The sequence below is a fragment of the Centrocercus urophasianus genome, unplaced genomic scaffold (assembly GCF_019232065.1).
Source record: "Centrocercus urophasianus isolate 14NV4802_14NV808 unplaced genomic scaffold, USGS_Curo_1.0 seq_12, whole genome shotgun sequence".
Lineage (NCBI taxonomy): Eukaryota > Metazoa > Chordata > Aves > Galliformes > Phasianidae > Centrocercus > Centrocercus urophasianus.
The window spans coordinates 19229076-19251221 of NW_024884364.1; the positions used below are offsets into that span (position 1 = coordinate 19229076).

The 22146-nt window shown below is 36.3% G+C and overlaps 1 protein-coding gene across 6 annotated transcripts in view; it reads left to right on the top strand.

The window, feature by feature from the left end:
* Positions 1-22146, top strand: part of GBE1 (1,4-alpha-glucan branching enzyme 1) — a 150690-nt gene that overhangs the window by 119117 nt on the left and 9427 nt on the right. For 4 of the 6 annotated variants that reach the window (XM_042809501.1, XM_042809506.1, XM_042809502.1 and 1 more), the window contains 4 exons: positions 260-444; positions 3993-4123; positions 17197-17314; positions 19035-19097. In XM_042809501.1, the coding sequence (XP_042665435.1) occupies positions 260-444; positions 3993-4123; positions 17197-17314; positions 19035-19097 (497 nt within the window). Of the gene's footprint in view, positions 1-259; positions 445-3992; positions 4124-17196; positions 17315-18538; positions 18998-19034; positions 19098-22146 lie in introns of those variants that run through there. The other 2 variants (XM_042809503.1, XM_042809505.1) reach the window with 2 other exon arrangements.

Consider the following 22146-nt stretch of genomic DNA (forward strand, 5'->3'; position numbering starts at 1 on the left):
TTAAAATGCATCCATGAATTCAGATTTCCCTTCGGCTTCATGGATATTTTGCTCTGCTAATTTTATTGTCCAAACAAACCTGTTACAAGCATGAGTGTTCTAAAAAATGATTTTAATAATAAAAGGACCAATTCATGTATGAATTCTATGAAAATTAAAACTTGTAGAAAGGAAATACCTTTTAATTTATTTTATTTCTAAGATTTTATTATTATTTTTATCACATGATTTCACAGCTCCTTGATATTTTTAAATACAGGTAATGAATTTGGGCATCCAGAATGGCTTGACTTCCCCAGAAAAGGGAATAATGAGAGCTTTCACTATGCCAGAAGACAGTTCAATCTTACTGATGATCATCTTCTTCGCTATAAATTCCTAAATCAGTTTGACAGAGATATGAATAAATTGGAAGAAAAATTTGGCTGGCTTGCATCTCCTCCGGTAAGCTGTATATAGTAAATGATAAGTTTTTAGTCACCAGTTGTGTACGTGTTCAGAATAACAACAATACAAAATTTGCATGCAGAGATTTTAAACAGCACTTTATTATGCGCTGTGTAATGTCTCTCTATATATTTCAAGTTGTCAAAACTTGTCTCTGAAATATCTTCCACAGATAACGGAAATATGGAACGGTCTCCTTCTAGCTTCATAACAAGCTCTTTTTGTATTATTTTTGCTATTTTTTTTAAGTAACTGCAGATTGGATAAAGCAGACTATGAAATTGTGCGTAATCCAATCAAAGGATTGCTTTGGGAAAGGGTAAATTGCTCTGACAAGTTACTTTTACATATGTAATTATTTCTGAGGAAACATTTTTGATCAGCTGTAATGCAAGATGTATTTTCCTAGTCTTCAACTTGTCACTTTTGTATTTGCCTTTTTTTTCCTAAATATTGCACTGTACTTACTAAAGCAACTGAATTATAATTTCTTAGTGTTTAAATTATTTCATAATATAGTCATAATCTATTTCAAAGATTATTTTTAAAATGTGCTTCTAGTTATTAATAGCTTACGTAAATACAGCAAAGGTGTTTTATTTAGTTTATCAGAGCACTATTAAAAAAAAAACACAAAAAAACACAAAAACCCACCAAAAACTGATGCTGATCCTCACCCCATGGAAATGGAGACATTGATTTTATAAAAGGAAAATGTGCTTCTTCCTCGTTAATTTTGCATATGCTTTTAAAAAGTAGGCTACAATTCATTGTTCATAAATTTTCTATTATGTAGGCATAACAGTTACAGTTTACATTTAATGTTCATATCTATATTGCTTGAATCTGTTATTGTTTTACTTGAAATGAGGTATTGCAGCAATTTGTTTTTTTCTTATTTTTGTTAATTCAATTAGAAAAATCTGCAACAGGTTGAGAGGCTGTGGGTTAAGATTAGGGATGAGACCAGTAGAGGACTGTCTACTATAGGCCACTTGATCAAGAGGAAGCTGTTGATGAGGCCTGACGAGGGATTTCAGTCATCCAAATAAGTGCTGGGAAAGCAATGCAGTTTGTTGCAAACTCTCCAGCAGACTCCTGGAGTCCATCAGTGATAATATTCTGGTTCAAGTATTGGACCTATCAACTGGAGGTGAAGTGCTGTGGACCTAGTGCTCACTAATGCAGAAAAGATTATTAATGATTGGTTGAGTTCATGATCTTAAGGAACATGAGCCTGGAAAGGAGTGAAGTCAGGACCCTGGACTTCAAGAGACCAAACTTCAGGCTGTTTAAAGAATTGTTGAATGAGATCTCCTGGGAAGCTGTCCTTAGAGACAAAGGAGTGAAACAAAGCTGACTACTCTTTAAGGATACCTTACTGAGAGAGCAAGAGCTCTCCATCCCCCAGTAAAAGAAAGCAGGCAGAGGCAGGAAACCAGTGTGGCTTGGCAAGAACCTCCTAGTCAAACTGAGGGAGAAGTGTGGGATATATCAGCAATGGAAACAAGGACATGACACCTAGAAGGAATACAGGGATGCTGTCCAGACTTGTGTGGGTGGGATTAGGAAAGCCAAGGCACAGATGGAACTCAACTTGATGAGGGATGTTAAAAACAACAAGAAGGGGTTCTGTTGGTACAATAATCAGAAGAGACAGGCCAAGGAGAGTGTAGCATACTTCCTCTGATAAATGACAAAGGAGAACTAGCTGCAACGGATATGTTAAAAGCTGAGGTACTCAGTGACATCTTTGTCTCAGTCTTTGTGATCAACCAGGATTCTCATATTTTCTCATATTCCTGAACCTCACATCCGTGAACCTCTTGGTGGGAAATGGGAGAGTTTCCTCCTACACCATGTAAGGGCAGAGCAAGTCTGAGACTACCTTGTGAGGCTGAATGTGTCTATGGGTCTGGATGGCATACATCCCAGGGTCCTAAGGGAACTGGTTGATGGGATTGCTGACCTGCTCTTTATCATATTTTTGTCAATGGTTTATGGGCTAGTTCAGCCCTGTTCCATGACTAGAAAAGTTGTGGCTGTCAGGTGAAATCTTTGGTGGCTGGAAAAGGGGAAACATCACATTCATTTATAAGGAAGTGTGGAAGGACGACTACAGGGAACTACAGGCCAGTGGTCCTCATCTCTGTGCCTGAGATCATGGAACAGATCCTCCTTGAAGACGTGTGAAGACACATGAGGGGTGAGCAGATGATCAAAGACAACCAGCACAACTTCACTAAGACAAAGTCGTTCTTGACTAATCCACTGGCCTTGTATGGTGGGTTGACAGCATAAGCAGAAAAAGGGAAGTCAACTGATGTCATCTACCTGGACCTCTACAAGGCCTTTGATTTGGTCCCCCACAACATCCTTACCTCTAAATTGGAGAGAGGTGGATTTGAAAGCTGGACTATTTGCAGCCAGAGGGTTATGCTTAATGGTTCTATGTCTAGGTGGAGCAGTGTGGAGTGGTGATGAGCAGTGTGTCCCAGAAGGGTCTGTCCTGGGGTCAGTACTTTTTAACATCTTCATCAGTGGCATAGAGGATGGGATCAAGAGCACTCTCAGCAAGTTTGCTGATGACATGAAACTGAGTGGTGCAGTTGATAGAACAGAAGGCGGGGATATCATCCAGAGGGACTTTGATTAACTCAAAAAGTGGACCCTTGTCAACCTAATGAGGATCGATCAGCAAAGCAAAGTGCAAGATTTTACACTTGGGTCGAGGTAACGTCAGGTATGTATACAGACTAACTCCTTGAGAATAGCCCTGCTGATAAGGACTTAGGAGTACTGGTAGATGGAAAAACTTAACATGAACTAGCAATGTGCTCTTGCAGCCCAGAAGGCCGATGGTAACCTGGACTGCATCAGAAGAGGGGCAGCCAGAAGGACAAGAGAGGTTATTGTCCCTCTCTACTCCGCCCTCATGAGGCTCCACCTGGGATAGTGCATCCAGATCTGGGGTCTCCAGTATAGGAAAGATGTTGAGCTTTTGGAGAAGGTCTACAGGAGAGCTACAAAGATGAGCAGAGGGCTGGAGCACCTCTCCTATGAAAACAGGCTGAAGGGTCTAGGCTTGTTCAATCTGGAAAAGAGGAGGCTATGAAATGACCTCATTCCAGCCTTCTAGTATTTAAAGGGAGATTATAAACAGGAGGGTGGCCAACTTTTTACGGTACTGGATAGTGATAGGATGAGGTAATAGTTTTAAACTAGAGGAAGGGAGATTTAGTAATCTAAATCAGGGGAAAGTTTTCCTGAGAAGATGTTGAGGTGCTGGAACAGGCTGCCCAGAGAGGCTGTGGATGCCTCATCCCTGGAGGTGTTCAAGGCAAGGTTGGATGGGGCTCTAGGCAACCTAATCTAGGCTTGATCTAACGGTTGGCAACCTTGCCTATGGCAGAGATTTGGAACTTAATGATCCTTGAGGTCTCTTTCAATCCAATCCAAGACATTCTATTACTTTGTGATTGATTCTATGAAGGAAAATATTTCTTAGCATTGGATTTACGTGTTTTTTTTTTTTTCCTTCCTAGGCTTTTGTGACTGAAAAGCATGAATCCAACAAGGTCATTGCATTTGAGAGAGCTGATCTCCTTTTTATTTTCAATTTCCATCCATATGAAAGTTATGTGGACTACAGAGTGGGTGTTGAAGTTCCAGGAAAATATCCTTTTCTTACTCTTTCATTTCTGCAAAGAAACTTACTTACTTAGCATGGGTGTGTATATATATAAATATAAATGTATATATGTTTTCTAATATTAATGCAAACTGTAACTAGAAGGTCATACATCACTTACTCCTCATCAGTAGAGTCTTGCTTTAATTCTTAATGTACAACAAAAGCAACTACTAGAAGTTTGTTGTCTTCATGAGATCATTTTGTAGAACACAAGTAAAAGTAAAGCTTTAAAGGCTCCATTTGAAAATTTATTCCTGAATCTTCCTCTCTCCCGTCCCCCCCCCCCCCCATCCCAAAATGTTGCATAGAAATCAAGGAACTCCTGCTTCTTAAATTACAGAAGCTGACCACAGTAAGATGCACACACTTGCACAAGGAAATGCGTTAGTTTGAACCTCCCGGAAGATTGTGCAATTTCTGTTTTATAATTGGGGAGACTGAGAATGTGCTCTTAGCTCAGCTGAGAAACAGTAAATGATTAATCTCAAGTAATTGGCTGGTTTTGCTTGTGTCCAAATCCACTTTTTCAAGTGCATTGACAAGTGAAGTCTAATGAATCTTGTTGTGTCATTTTAAAGCACTGCAGCTTCTGATTTTTTATTTTTTATTTTTTTAATTAGTAGTTTCAGCAAACTGTTGCTGTATTTGAGTTGCCTTTGTGCAGTGTAGCACCTTATTACTTGAGTACTGCTTGAATTTACTGACAGGAGCTCAAAAAAATTGCAGGATTCTGGTTTAGAAACATCAGGTCAAATCCTTTTTCACTGCTGTCCTCTGCTGCCTATATGGTCCTAGCTGAGCTCCTAGTAAAGATAGAATGGAGTAATAAATTGGATTAGTAAAACCTTAACCTGATGCTGTGAGATATACCAACACTTCACTGTCACAGGTATTGGGGAGGCTAGAAAGGTGGGTCCAGGTGAACCTGATGAGATTCAACGTGGCAAAGTGCAGAGTTTTGCACTTGGGCCGGAGGAATCCAGGCATCCATACAGACTGGAAGGAGCATTTCTTGAGAGCAGCCCTGTGGAGAAGGACCTGGGGGTCTTGATAGATGGAAAACTTAACATGAGCCAGCAGTGTGCCCTTGCGGCTTGGAAGGCAAATGGAATCCTGGGCTCCATCAGAAGAGGGGTGGCCAGCAGGGACAGGGAGGTGATTGTCCCCCTCTACTCTGCTCTTGTGAGGCCCCATCTGGAATACTGCGTCCAAGTGTGGAGCCCCCAGTACAAAAAAGACAGGCAGCTGTTGGAGAGGGTCCAGAGGAGAGCCACAAAGATGATCAGGGGACTGGAGCACCTCCCCTACAAAGACAGGCTGAGGGAGCTGGGCTTGTTCAGCCTGGAGAAGAGAAGGCTACGGGGTGACTTCATTGCAGCCTTTCAGTACCTAAAGGGAGCCTGCAAACAGGAGAGGAATCAACTCTTTGAAAGGGTAGATAATGGCAGGACAAGGGGAAATGGTTTTAAGTTGAGGGAGGGAAGATTTAGGTTGGATGTCAGGGGAATTTCTTTACAGAGAGAGTAGTGAAGTGCTGGAACAGCTGCCCAGGGAGGTTGTGGATGCCCCATCTCTGGAGGTGTTCAAGGCCAGATTGGATGGGGCCCTGGGCAACCTGGTCTGGGGAGGTTGGTGGCCCTGCCTGTGGCAGGGGGGTTGGAGATTCATGATCCTTGAGGTCCATTCCAACCCGAGCCATTCTGTGATTCTGTGATATTCACCTATTGTGGTTGTTGCTACCATAGTTCCTCTGTCTTGTATGAAATGCTCTGAGTTTGCAGATGTAAAAGGTGTAAAATCAATTTTAAGGACTACAACACATAACAATAGATTTAACTTGACTTTTCTGTGATACATGTATAGATAACATTAAACCCAAAACACATTTTGTTGCTCACTTTCTTTCTTTCTTTCTCAAACATACTAGAGTTTCAGTTCTCAGAAATGCTTGAGAAATATTTCAAGAAAACTCACTCTCAAGATCTTCATTTATTTTCTTTCTTCTATTACAAATGTGCTGATGAGGCCTGGGTTTAAGTGCAATTTCATATGAGTCTGCTTCCCTAGCTTCATTTTCTGTTCTGTACTAAGTGAATTAAATACCCCAGCTTTATTTTTGCATGTGTATTTAAATGTGCTATGTAAAGTTTTTCAAAAATTTTGCTCTGTATCACATACAACAAAGATGGCACTAAGCTGTGCTCCGTCACTTTTGAAACTGATCTTTCATTATGTTTAGGAAACTATTTTTATGATTAGCCTGTTGACTAAACATTTTATATAAGCAGTCTTCTGGGTTTTTTTTAACCAGTGCTCTAAATTTTTCAGTCATTTTGGAAGCATTTCATGAATCTATTTTACAGCACCAGAATTTCCTTTGTCCTTAGGCATTTGTTGTTTGTGTAGGATTCTGAATGCATTGCTCCTGTTTCAGCTGAGACTGCTCTGTAGTAGTTGTTGAGAAGCAAATTGCAAAATCTGGCCTTCACTGCTTTTCCTTTGCAGATCACAAGGCCCAGTTGGATTTCAGTAAGTTGGTCTGAGAGTAGTTCACTCTAGTCATTAAATAGCTTCCTGTACTGTTTCTTGGTGAGCAGAACAGTCGATGCAGATTGACTTTTTCATTTTCATTAAGCAAGTGGAAATTTACTGGGAAATGTTTGTTTTTCACTTAGTGGTAGCTGATCACATTTTTTCAGATGCTTTTTAAAAAAAATTTAATTCACTGACAATCATATGAGAAACTTAGCAGCTCAAATATATATAAAACAAGCATGTTATAAAAAATCATAAAGATAATTCATAGCAGGGGGTTGGAACTAGATGATCTTAAAGTTCCTTCCAACTCAAACCATTCTATGATTCTATGATATTTCATATTTACAGTTTACATTACATATTTATTTTAATATGTTAGTCTCAGTACACATTCTTCTTTTTTTTTTTTTAAGTGAATGCAATATATAGTTTTACTTACAAAATATATTACAGGTAGTTTAAATGTAAAAGGCCTTTGTTTAGTCATAAAGATACATAGTAACTTTTCCATTCACTGAGCTGAAGTTTTTAAGGCTAAGAGAACAGCCAGTTATAAACACTTCATCTGCATTTATTAGAGATGTTTTGTTGTACTCACCCCTCCCACACTAATCAAATAGTGAAATTTTTAGTTCACATTAGCTGCCTCCTCTGGTAGAGCTGAGGGTTCTTGGTGCAGTCATTCTACTACTTTTCTATAAAACGTGCACCCCTTTACCTCAGAGCTTTGTTCATTTGATTAAGAAAGTGTCTTGTTTTACTCTACTATACTGCTCACAACACTCAGTGGAACTAGTGAGCTTTTTGTAAAGTAGTAGTCTTATTTGAGAATTCCAAATATTGATTCTTCCCATCAAATCACCTTCTCAACAATCCTTCTCCTGGTAGTTTTATTCTACGTCAGTTTAGTGTATGAACAAGGTGAGTGAACTTTGGGAATTAGCTATTGCCAGCTGTATCACAGCCTGATTAATGTATTTTTACATCTGAAAACAGGAACCTTCTCTTCTTTACAGTAGGATTTTAAAGATGTGAATCATTCCAAATAACACGTGCGCTATCTCTTGCGATATATCTTTCTACAAGCTGTGGCTTCTGAAGTGCCTGTTGCTAGTACAGTCTGTGGGCAGTAAGTTGTTCATAAATACCTTCAACATATCTGTTTTTTGTTCCTGTTCTGTATAGGTAAAAGCCAAGCAATATTAAATCTAACAGTTACATTATTTATGTCCTTTTCATTGGTAAACAAATGTGAAAGCAATCCGTTATTGCTATGTATAAAACGTTTGCTTTTCTGCTGCTCCAAGGAAAGCCCTGGAGTTGTGGAACTGCCATGACCAGGTAGTGCCAGCATGTTAGGGAACTACTGAAATCCTAGTAGTAGCTGGTATGAGATGTGTGTAATTGTTAACACTTCTCTGAATCTGAGCTCCAAAGCAGAATCATGTTCTTGATTCTTGAAATCATGAAGGATTTGCGTTTATATTTAGAACTGAAAGTTAAGAGTTGTTATCAACAACAGAAGATCATAGAAACTCTTCTCTATACCCTAGTTATCCAGGAGAGCTAACAATTGTATCTTCATTTCTTTTGAGCATGTTGGAAGCTGTTCTTGATGGAGTTTTCTAAACTACTCACCATAAACAGCTTCCTTTGAATAATACTTTGCATCAGCTTATAGACAACAAAAAAATCATGAAGGTTTATTCTTGCATTTTTAGTGTTCAAACATTTGTAGTATAGAAACAGTGCAAAACTGTTTATAATAACAATTTTTAACTGGAATGTAACCCAAAGTTAGCAACTGCTATTACTCTCCTATTTTACTTTCAGCATCTTCTCTTCTGCCTGCCAACATTCAGCTGACGTATGATTGGTATCTATTTTCTTTAGAGATGCTGGGGTGTTTTTCATGCTGAACCTTTTTTTTTTTTTTCTTTCTAACTCTTGTCCTGCAATTAGAGCAGTGAATTTTATGTGTAGTCTTGCAACTTTTAACCTGAGATTTTATGAGATGTGTATCTTATAAATAGGAAGCGTTGTCACATGTGACCTTCTCCACTTCTGAGAGCAGTTCTTTCCTCTCCCTTTGAAACTTAAACATCAAGCAGAAATAAAAGACAAGAGCTTATTGTTATTCTGTGTTGTTCTTATTTTAAGAAATGAGTGGATTTTTTGCTTGGTACTCTGAGAGGCAATTTGCTGAGTAAGCCTTAAGAGGCAGCTACTATAATGCACTGATTAAAATCTTTTTAATAAAAGGTTTATCTGAATGACACAGAATTGTAGGAAGTGTCGTGATGATCATTCCACTTACTCATACCTGAGTTTCTAATCTGTTTAGTGGGTTGGATTAACCAGATTTATGTCTTAAATTTATCAGTATTAAGCGGATGGCTGTGACACATACTCAAAGAAGTGTGTATATAACAACACTGTTGTTATTTATAGCTTGTCAGGTATGCTGTTAGTTACATTAAAGGATACAGAGCTTCCTGACTCTCTGGCATTGGCATTGTTTTTGTAGTCATTTGGCTATTGTTATCTCATTGAAGATGTCATCCTTCTGTCAGCAGTTCTTTGTAGGCTATTGGTGTAGCAAACTTCACTTGTTCTTTTGTAAGAGAAGTCATAGTAGACTTTGCAGTCCTTCTGGTATTGGTTAGCTTGGACAGTCTTCTTCTGAACAGGCAGCTTAATGAAGACTCACAGCTAGCTTGAAGTCAGTTTTTCTTCCTTTTTGTACCATTGTCTTCTCTGTTGATGTATTTCCCTTAAAAGTGAGTTGCTCAGTTGTACATCTTGTTTGCCTATTATCATGCATCCTAGTGTGAGATGTTCAAAGACTGAGACCTTAATAGTGGATGTGGGCATGAAAGTCTGTGTTGTTAAGCAGTACTGAATCTCAACTAGCATATGTCTGTTTTTCTTGACATCTTATATTGTCATACACTACACTAGTAAAATAGAAGGAGATAAAAAATATTGTGAAAAGAAATGGTTACCTCATTACAGGCATTGCCATTTTTAATATAAAATAATGTACCAAAGCATTGTGAAGCTGGGGTGAATGAATATCAAAAAGTCATACAGTTATTGTTGGCAGTTAATATACAGAAAGTCAGAGTTATTGATATGCAGGTAGCTAGATGAGGCCTGAAATATCACAAATATTGTCACTGAAATGCTGCAGAATTATTCTTTAAAAAAAAAAAAAAAAAATGTTAACTCAAGCTCTCTGACATTTGCAACCTGCACCAAGAGCTTCTAATGAGCAAATAAGGTCACTTGAATGAGTCACTGGAGTGTGATTGCTGAAGGCAAAGATGCTGCTTTGCAGGCTGCTTTGAAGTGCAGTTATGTAACTGTCCCTGCCTATTAGAATTCAGTGTATATACACCAAATGAAGACAAAGCACTTAATTTAGGATCAGCCAAATGCCAAATTCTATCAAGGTAGTTCATACGTTAAGGTTAATATGTGTGAATAAGAAATATAGCCTATTAATGCATCTTGAAAAAGTTTGATCTGAGTAGGAAAAGCCATGTGTTTATAGCACCATGAATCTGTGTAATTATTAGGGCTGCACATGCTATTTCTCAATTTCTATTTTTTTATGTGAAGAAAAGAAGAAAACATTTCTATGCTGATACTGGAATTCTACCTCATAAATTATGCTCTTTCAGAAGCCTCTTCATGAGAAACAGGCAGCTTGAGTTAACAAATTATTTCTGCCTAATTTGCTTCAGTTTGGAAGTGGAAGAATAGTCAACATCTAGATCATCTGTCTCTAGTTCTGATTGTAGATAAAATTTTGAATGTTAACAGGAAACCATTCATAAATTTCCTCTTTTTTTTTTTTCTTTTTCTAATTTTGCCAAGACCTTTCTGTAGTGTAGTGGTTAATTTGATTCGAAGGCTTGTCTACAGTAAAACTACCTCTCTTGAGAAAGATGATGGCTGAAAGGAGGCAGAAAAGGAAAAGGAAAGGAGCTTTGGTTTTCATTTAAGTTAATAATAGGAACTTGAAAATAACTTTCCTACTTCTGTAGTAAGATCTATTCCAGTGTGTTACTGTCTCTACTATTAGAATGGTTTCCTTATTGTGCAATTGAGTTCTGTTCAAATACATTTTAAACACTGTTTATTCTTGGTCCCATTTTTATGGAGAATAGAGATTCTTTCTGTTTAGATGATACTGCTGTCACTTTTTTGATCTTCTCTTGTTAAAATTTTTCAACCGTTCCTCTGGAATCAGCTTTCTTGAACTTCATTGTCAAAACTGAGTCACAGTTCTGACAGTTCACCAAATCCACAGAGCTATAAAGATTCATGGTCTTGAAAAATTAAATTGTGTGATGTTTATGCCAATGTTTTTCAACCGTTTACTTCCTCTCATTTTGTACTATTCCCTACAGTTAAATAATTCTTATTCCTACTTTTGTAGCTTTTTGCATGTATGCCAGCTGAACTTCCCTCCTTTCACCCTGGACCGTTCTCAAATTTACTGCAGCTCTATGATGAAATGGAAGCAAAAGTATATTTTGCCATCTCCAAAATAATAGTAGATTTGTAACAAACGTATTACTAATATGGATAAAATATGTGAATGGAAACATGTTTGTGAGATTACTGCCAGAGACAACAAAATAGAAGTTAAAAGAACGATGTGTATTGATAATGGAGATTGTTGTTCCCAGCAGCAGAACAAAGGAATCAGTTTTCTTATCAAGACAGCAGGGTAGATAAGTGTCACCATCTCTGTTGTGGCACAGCTGACTTGTCAGACAACCCTGCATCCTAACAGCAGTGGGATGGCAACAAGATTTAACATATGCTATTCCTTTTCCCATTAGCACAGTAGGAAAGCAGACACATTGCAAGTAAACAAGGATAAGCAGACAGTGAACAGCAATCTTTTCTAACGCTTACAGTGACTGCAGTGAGGAAAATTCCAAAGCAAAGAATAACAACTCAGAACAGCTGTAATCTTCAGAGAATGTGAAAGACTTGTCCAATAGCTCCATCCTCATTATGAATCAGGAAGAACATAAGATATAGAATCAAGTGTTATTAACTGATGTTTCTTTGTTTTAAGTGTTGTACACTTGTTGTGTACACTTGGACACGTGATTTGGTATAAGAGTGAGAAAAAATTGTGACAGAATGAACATGGCTAAAAGCAACCTTCTTAAAGATTTCAAAAATAACCCTTTTTCCTTCCTTAAGATTTCATGCTGACTTTTGTTAATGTCAAAAGTCTCATTAAAAATTACTCTGTATTTATTTTTGTTTTTTTTAATAAGACTTGTTATCTTGCAACAAAATTAAATCAGCAGTTTATCTTCATAGTTATCAGCTGATATGACTTTATATACATCCACGTGTAAATTTGATTGAAGCAAAAAGGTATAGTACTTGTCCTCTTCCCCTTCAGTACTGCATCATTAGTTAACTTACAAATGGCTTCAGCTATCCTGTAAATATTCTGAGCTGAAGATCATCAAGCCAAGATGTTTAATTGAAAACTCGTCTAAAAAATTTTTAATGTTCTCTTCCTCAAAGTTGACACCTTAGCCCTCTCAAAAATTTGAAGTGTGTTTAGAGAAGGAAAACAGGTACCCTTTACTGTGAAATTATGCTAATTACCCGGTTGTTATTGAAATTCAAGAACCATTAAAAACAAACAAAAAGGGATCCTACCAACTATGGGCTTTTTACAGTTCTTCTGGAAGCTTCTCTTATTTTCATCTTTCCTCCGTACATGTTGCATTTAAAAAACGAGTTTTTGTTTTACTTAGTGTGTTTTATTACCGGCATATGATTTTGTCCCTTTAACATCCTTATAATTACCTGGATATTCTTGATCTAGCTTGAAAATCTGCTTTCTGCTTTTTAGGATTTGAGGTGATTAAAAAGTTCATTGTTTAGTCTAATGATCTATGACTGTATTTATTTGTTTTGTTGTGCATTTTAGTAATTTATAAATTATGATTGTGGCCATAGCTTTTCTTTTACAAGATCAATTCAATGATATAATAATGATTTTCTGTTCTACAGCTGCTTTTCTTTCCCTTTTCATTTTGTTTCTTATCTTCGCTCTTTGGTGAGGAGTCTTCTTCAAGTGGTAACATATTGGCAGTGAAAATTGCTGCCAAGACAGCTTATCTGTTCTTGCTTTCTCTAAGTATTTTCCTTTAGCTCTTGTTCATTGCTGTTGGCTTTGACTGCTTAAACCAGCTAATACTTTTTGAGTAATAGTCAGGTAACACCTTCACTGTCATCCTCATGATTTCTATATATCAGTGCTTTTTCCAACAGCTTTTCTGCATAATTTTGAAAAACAGAATGATGTTGTCTTCCCAGATACGTTTTGCTCTTGAACAGGGCATTGTTCCAGTAAATCCAGTCTAAAATCTAAGTTGGAGGAGGTTACAACCATGGTTCAACTTTATTAGCTGCAAGTCTAATTGCAGGAACGTTGCTTTTCCAAACGGAAACTTTCCACAGTGCACACAGGCAAGCACGTGCTGAAACAGATTGCCCACAAGGTTGGGCAGGCTCAATCTTTAGAGTAACCTTTTTAATATCTTGCTAGACAAAGCCCTGAGCAACTTGGTCTAACCCTGTAGCTCACTTCCAGAGATTCTTTCCAACCTATATGTTTGATGATCCCAGTTTTCCTTTAGGCTGTCTTATGATGCTGTTTTCTACTCTCTTATGTGAGTGTAAAGTCCTGTGGTAAGTGGGGGCATCTCTCTTACCTAGATGAGCTGTTTTTTCTAATTAGCTTGCATCTATTTAGCTTCCCTAAATAGCAGCTTTGTGTTATTTCTGTAAGCAGAGTTCTTAAAGATGAGTAAACATAAGTAAATAATTGGAACCAACTTAAATTTGGGAAACGCACTCTTGATCATGCCAGAGCACTCTCAAAATTGATTTTAAACAGATTGAAGTAATGAAATATCTAAATGGAACTAAAAATGAAATTACAAACAGAAGGGAAATCAACTTTTTACAGGGGTAGATAGTGGTAGCACAAAGGGGACTGGTTTCGAACTAAAGGAGGAAATATTTTTATTAGATGTCAGGGAGAAGTTTTTTCACAGAGAGTGGTGAGGTGCTGGCACAGGCTGCCCAGAGAGGTTGTGGATGTCCCATCCCTGGAGGTGTTTAAGACCAGGTTGGATGGGGCCCTGGGCAGCCTGATATAATGGTTGACCCAGTGGTTGGCAACCCTACCCACAATCAGGGGCTTGGAACTTGAGGATCCTTGAGATCCCTTCCAACCCAGGCCAGTCTATGGTTCAACATGAAAAGGTGCTTGTGGTAGATTTCTTAATTTTTCAGGACTTCTGTTAACAAAAAACACATTGCTTTCAGAAGGGCTTTGTTGAATCTGGGATGTTTTTCTTCCTTTATAAGCTTCTGAGTCAAATTCTGTATTTCACATCTTCAACCTTTATACATATAACTTGAATATTCAGATGTCATGGAAAGAATACTGAAGTATTTTTCTGTTAATTGTTTTTCTTCTCTAGGGAAAGTTTTGTGTATGCTTTTTGTACTATCTTACTAACTTAAGAATGCATACTCAGTTTCAAATTCTGTTAAACTGATTTAAAAACAAACAAATAAAAGACACAAAAAACAGATCTACAGGTGGCATTCTTTGAGCACCAAAATGGTGTAGAACTGTAAATTGAAGCACAGTAAGGGTTGATGGATGAGATTTACTCCAAAAGTGTACTTCCAGGACTTCTGAAATGTTGAGGTTGATATGCCTTCTCATTCCCCTACATCTCATTATCTGATGATAATGAGAATCTGTCCACTTACAATGAGTATGTATAAACATACAAGATAAAAGTTATTTGTGGTAAACAAAAAGGCACTTCTAAAGCATTGCACTTCAATTTTTTAATAAAGGACTTCTCTAATTCTTTGTGTAACCAGTTTTAGCTTTGGAGAAAGAGATAGCAACTTGCTCTAAGAACTGCCCTGAATTGAAGCCATTCTATTTTCATTTTTTCTTAGAATAACCCTGGGTTGTATCTTCAGGGTGAGTAAACAGGTACATACAGCCCTACTTGTTCTCACAATAAAACCACGGTGTTTCTCTTCTGCCTTTTGAGAAATTTAAGTAGAGAAAATTAGCATCGTGTCTTATCTGAACCACTGGCTGTATCTAAAGAAGAGAAAAATGTACGAAAGTAAGTAAAAAAGCTATTTCAGATAATGGTGCATTTAAGAACATATGAACTTCTGGTAGTGACTGGTATCTGTGAAGGCTTCAGATGAAATGTGAAATCTATGAACTTCATATTTCGCCTCTTGTAGTTTTTAATTTTGAATAGACAAATATTGAGAATCCAGGATAAGCTATTTTTGTTTTTAAATTAAAATAGTAAAAGGAAATTTTGGTGCATCCATGACAGATTTCTAATCCACACTTATAAGGGTTGCCTCATATTTATTTCTGTGCTATTGGCTTAGAGTGACTTCTTTTTTAATGAGCAAAGTTGGAAAGACATGTAGATTCAGTTTTTAAATGCTGAGTCATCCTACTGCTTTGTTAGTATATTCAGTCTGACCTCTAAGCATCCACTTATTATAATATTGAATTTAGTTTAGATGTAGGCCGCTTGTATGCTAGTTGCTAAAACAAGACAAAAGAGAAATGCTGGTACAATGCTTGGGGGTGGCTTTTGATTCTTATTTCAGATGGGCAAAAGTATTTTACCATACTCTGAAGGTTAGATTGGTTGTAATATTTTCAACTTATTAAAGGTTTTTATTTGGATGTTTTTATCTTATGCAATCACTGTGTTCGTAGCTAATAAACTAATTGTGCTAAAAAGCAGTTAAAAGCTTTGCATCAGAAAGAGTCGGCCTTGATTTTCATCTGCTACACTAAAGGATGATTTTTTAAGTTGCTAAACATACCTTCATAAAAAAAACTTCAGTACATCCAACTTGAATAACACCCAAATTCTTTGTCTTTTCAGACGAGAGCGTTAGATAAATGTGTATGGAAACAGTGTCAACTTATTTCTGCTGTTCAGACTTTCTAATTTGATACGTCAAGTAACCTGTCGTGTAAGGAATCTCTCTAATAAGACTGCTAAGTATAATACAGAGGACTCAACTGTACTTAAAAACCTGTCATAGATCAAAAACATTCAAATAAAATTATGTGAATCGAACTAGACTATATAGAGAAGAACAGTTTCTTTATAAATATTCAGTAAATCTTACATCATTTTCCAGCTGGTCACTAGAAATTCCTTTCTGCTCTTCTGCAAAGTTCCTAATTATCCGGAGCCATCATCCCCACAATTAACACTGGTATTCTTTTTTCAATACTAAAGGTTGAGGAAGAAAATACAAATTATTTCTTTTTATAATGTGCCTTTACTTGGTGTTGCTTTATGTGTCATTAAGCATGCAAAAGATTAAATTAAAAATCTGTGTTAAAATATGTATTTCAAAATATCATAAAAGCATGGTAATTCAGTAATTAATGTGGTATATAATGACAGACTTTCCATTTCCAGCTCAATCTGTACAAGAGTTCATTGCTTTTACTGTTCTACTTCACTGTAGTAGTTAGGAAATTTACAGTTAGAGAATCAAAGTGAACAGAAATTGGGCTTTTTTGAATCAGGGTAGTATTTCCAGCGTTCTGTCACTGAAACAAGAGACTTCACTGCAAAATGAAACGCTTCTATTATGTGCTTAATTAAATTGCAAAACTGTTGTTTAATGTGTCTATGAAGGTAGCATTCTAAAACTTAAATGCTCAATTAATTAATTAATTTTCAAAATTCTGAAACGTGAATGCAAGGGAAATGGTCTTGTTTACCAAACTAAGTCTTCTTCCTTCTAATTTATGAAGATCTTAGAATGCTTCTGTCCCCATTTTTCAGGATTAACAGTAGTTCTGCCAAATAAGCTGTGTTGCGAGGTGTGGAGAGGCAGTGATTGCTAGAGAGAACTGCTAGACATACTTTGATAGTGGGGATTAAGGACACTGGATAATTTGTTTCAAATTAGTATAGTCATAACAATTGCATTTGCTGTAAGTAGCTTTAAAGGAATCATTAGAGATGGCAGGCCTTTCAGCAATGTTGATGAATTATTAAATTTAATGTATAATGTAGATCATAGTAGCAATGAGTGAAATGCTTGAGGGAGATGTTCTCCTGCCATGTTCATGAAATATACAATGGAATAGTAGCAGCCCTTGTTGATACTGGCTTTGGAAGGATACTGCAAAGTCGGAGCTGTAGTTTGTGGGTATGTTGTGCATGGCAAGAAATGACTGACAATTTGGGCGTGTTTATAAAATAAAGGAGAGGGAGTATATAGTGAGCATACAAGGCATTGAGAATTAAAGCTGATAATGAAGTAAAATTTTCCAACATTTTCTTAAAAGACACTTCTTTCAGAATTTCCACTTTGATTTATTTCCCATTTAACATAATTTTGACATAATACCTTAACAGTCTTTTTAAGTATAAAATCGTTATGGATTCTGATGCTGCAGAATATGGAGGGCATCAGAGGTTGGACCACAATACAGAGTACTTCTCTGAAGAATATCCTCACAATTATCGACCTAATTCAGTTATGGTAAGAAAGATGTTGTATTATTAATCTGAATAATTGAATGATTTTAAAAGTCTTCAGACAAATAGAGACTATTCTAGGAGTATTTCTGTGGTAGGTTTGTTTGCTTTTTAACATTTGGAAATTAGCCTGTGTATGAATACATAGGAGGTGACATTACAGTTTTATCATGGCTAATAATATTATCTGATTTTCTTTGGACATTACCTTTGCATTTGCATGTCATCTTGTACTGTCTTGCACTGCCACATGATATGCATGAAAACCTTCTAATGTACTTTTGAATTGCCTTTTTTAATATAAGCATTTACTTTGTTTTCATGTCTGAAAAACTCCATCTTCATGCTTTCTTAGTGAATAAAGCTATATAAACTAATTTTTCATTGCTTTCTTAAAATCATTTGCCTAACTTGACAAAGCCTTTATCCTCCTCAGTTTACAGAAAAACATAGAACAGACCATCTCTATTTGCATCAAGAATGTTTAGTCCTAATTGTTCTGAACAGTGAACAAAGAGTTTCCCTCAAATCACTTCAGATCAACTTCTAATCGCTTTGCTTGTACAGTTGTATATACAATTTCTGTTAGCTGAGGTGGTGACTAATCAAAACCAAATCAGTGCCTATTGTCATTACTCTTGAAATCATAATCCCTTACCACAATTAATTTGTAAATCTACCATTTCCCATTCTTTCTATATGTATATATATACATGTATGCATATACTATATATATATATATAAGTGCGTGTGTATATATATATATATATATTACACACTTGTATGTATTTTCACTAGTTCAACAGATACTAAGATTCAAAAATGCTGTGAACTGGTCAGGCTTCACTGGAAAAGTTCTGAGAATGCTTATGTTGCTGGCCACATTTTTATTTCTAAACCATTTAAGTGCGTGAAAATATATCTTTATACACAGGTATATCTGTATACACTAAAATTGTATCATCTTTGTAATATAACAGACTACAGATACGGAGTATCTATACTGGTATGTGTGTGACAGTCTTCTTCAATGTCAGAATGGATAAAAGATCTTCTGGTGTCACATTTCTTGTGAGATCCCAATTCCTGAGAGTTATTGTACGTTTTAATCTCTGCCTCTCACGCTTTCTTTTACCCTCTTTTGTTACACTCAGAGTATTGACAATTCTTTTGTTGGCATGTTTTAAAATAGTTTTGTTACATTGTGCTTTTATTCTGCTTGGCCTAGAGGATCTTGGGAACATGCTGGTTTTTTAAAGTGTTTGTGTATGACAGTGCCCTTAGATACCCTTAGGTAAGTATCTGTTATCATAAGCACACTAAGAAACTGAGGATCTAAAAGTCCAGTCCTGCAGGTTACACATCAAATTAATGCTCCCAGAATTCTTGCTTCCTGTGTCGAATTCAAGTATGATGCTTTAGTGATTAGAGAGCATTTTAATTAGCTGCCACTAACTTAACTTTTGCAAGCCAATTAACTGTAATTTAGAGTGTATATTTCACATAAGGGCTTTTAGATGATAAGTGCAAATCATTCAAGACAGAAAAAATACAACAAAACTTGAAGGTGCATCTTAACTAGGAGCATGTGGAAGGTAAAGCATGTGACAAGCAAAGAAGCAAATGCATTTTTGCAGCATAAGCTGTGGCATGGCAATGGCACTTCTGAGTCAGATAGAAACCCATCAAAGTGGGTCATGACAACTTTCCTTTATGTCCTTCAGCAGTCCAATTCACAGACCAGCTTCAGCCAACACTCCAGAAGATGCCACAAGCGCCTCATAAAGGTAAAATGGTAGTAAGAAGACACAAAGCAAAAGTAATTGGGGGAAAAAAATGTGGAAAATCAGACCAAATCCAGCAAGATATAACACCAAGTAAGAAAGAACAAAAGTTATAGTGGATACTACTAGTCGGTATTTTACAAAAGAAACAAATGTTTTATCGTAAGTAGAAATTTAGATCCCAGTTCTTAAATAATCCGTCATCCTTGAGAATTGTTTTGGTCCTTTAAGAAGTCTAAGTAGATATCTTCCTCTCGATTATTCTTTTTGATGGCACCACCCCAATGAACTCAGAAAAGGTTTTTTTATTGTACTTCAGCAATTATCTTATTGTTTGTACATAATGCATGTGACATAAGTGTCTAGTTTCAAAAATTTTAGTTCTCCCTTCACCACAAACACATTTTTTATAGTGAAAGACACGCTTCCCTTAAGGTGTGCTAGATAAACACTGTCAGTAAAACATACCCACAGGACTATGACAAAATGAAATTACATGCAATAATTCTGCTGCTCAAGTCAAGCTTAAATAGTGCACAAACACATTATAGAAGTAGGAGATCAGACATGACACAATTCATTCTAGAAATATCACCTAATAAAAGAGATATTCAAAGTGACATCGCAAAATGAGAAGAAAAGAAATGTGAAATACCTGGAGTGAAGAAAACTGAGTGAAGAGTAAACTTTGTAAGCACTACTCAGCACTGTGAAATTTTGCTGATAAATATATGGTAATTCAAGTTCTGTATGAGGCCAGATTTCAAGATCATCATGCATGCCTTGAAAATTCTGTAGGAAAATCAAAAGTATTCTTTGTAAATAATCTCATTTTTCTGTTTCGCTTCTTCCTCTGCTGCGGGTTGTTAACAATTACATGAAATGCACATAACTTTTCATGTGATCAAACCTTCTTAAAACAAGCTGTTAATCTATTTGTCATTGTACAAAAGAACTTTTAAACCATCATATTTTTGTTTGTATTGCTGCCATGGAAAACAGGCTTTAATAGTCTTTTTTGAGCTATGTTTGTTGTGGATGCTTCATTTCTGGAGGTGTTTTAGGTCAGATTGGATGGAGCCCCGGGCAGCCTGATCTCATGGGTTGCAACCCAGCAGGGGGCAACCAGGTGACAGGGGGCTGGCACTAGGTGGTCTTTGAGGTCCCTTCCAATCCAAGCCATTCTATGTTTTATGAAAGATGTGTGCTTTTTCTATGCTTGCATAACCTTCTAGTTTTATACTGTCTTCACATTTCAAATTAACTGCTGCAGATGTGTTTCAACTCCTGTAAGATCCTGCTGCCCCTTTACATTTGTACCTTACCTGATTATCGTAGCTGGATATGAAACTTAGATTTGGGGGAAGGAGAGGGTGGGGGAAGAAAAAAATCTGTTTCTAATAACACTCATCATTCCAAATGTTTTATCAGGCATCTGACGTGATTGATTTATGTTGAAAATGTAATTAGATATCAAAGTCTGTGTTGTAGTAACTTAAGTATTTTTTTTAATAAAAGTAGTAAGTAAGAAAGAAGTAAGGACTTGTATGGATGCACTGGGTTTTATACATGTTGTACCAACAGAACTGAGTAATAAGTAGTCTAAATGTAAAGTTGCAGACTATGTTATGTCATTGGCAAAACAGTATGCAGTTAAAGTGTAATTAACACATTTCAGTTTTTATATATTCACTTTTCCTGTAGTTCTCATCAGTTCAATTAGCTAAACTAAAAGTGGAAGCTGAAATACTCTTTCTCCCTTTCATTGTATCGACTAAAAATTGTGTAGTTTATTCTAAGAATATCCTTATTGCTGGGTTGGGCTTTTTAACCTTGACCTTAATATATAATATTCAGTGTCAAAGTGCAACTTCATGTCTCCATGAGTCTATTGACAAATTAAAAATATACACATAGATTGAAATAATCTAAAAGCTTTTAGTGACCTTAGCTTTGAAAATAGTAATTTGAAAAACTTTCATGATAAGGATTTATGTATTGAATTTTAAAAGAATGATGTAATCTTTAACTATTTTCTCCCTTAACATGCATAGATGTACAGAATATTTGTATGTATTTTATACTGTATATTTGTTGTTAGAAAATTGACTGTTCTAACTAGGAAGATGGGATAGCAGCAAGATCTTGCTTCTTCGTGATTAAGATAAATCAACAATAAATTGATAAATTAGTTTGCTTGTATTCATTGATCATTTCAATTCTTCAACAAACAAAAACTCAGAAACAAGTATAATGATTCCAAAGTTAATCTGTTATCCACTTTCATTCAGTCCTATTTTGTTGGGCTGCATGTTTGAGTTTGTCAGGATTTAGTTGTCTTTTTGAAGTAACTTTTCTTAAGGAAGAGTGCAAAAGATAATAGAAACTTTGAGATAGAGCCTGGAGATCTTTTGCATAAATGAAGCAAGACAGAGAAATGATTTTCTGCATATTCATGCTTTACTGTTGTAAATTGAAAAACAGATTGGAAGGCAGTGCTTCACATTATTTTAAGCATACCTTCCTTTTCATATGCAATATCTAGCAAAATAAAATCTGAAATATAAAGTTCTTTATAACAAGTTACAGTCAGAAAGGAAAAGCTATCATGTACCTTATTCATTGATGGTTAATTATATTCTCAGAATAGTGTCAGAGTCTGACAATTAGTAGTGATACAGAGACATGAGATTGTCCAAGGCCCTCATTTTAATTAAAAGTTTGGGAAAATGTTGGCACAGACTCCTATGATATTGCCTTCTGCATCCACCAGCTGCAATGTGCACTATCAAATATTTTTCTGCAGCGCCTGATCTAGCTCTGAGTTCCAGTAATTCTCCCATCTGCTGCAAAATGACCTTGAAATGATTTTTAGGACTTGATGTTTTCCAACCCTCAAAGTGGGATGAAAAGTAGTTCATTACGGTTCCAGCCAATTTCAGTTGTGCTTGCACCTGGTACAGAATCTACTCTGATGAATCTGAAAGTAGAAATGTAGTTTGTAGAATTTCTTGCTCATGTGTTTTTGGGGTTTTTGTTTGTTTGTTTGTTT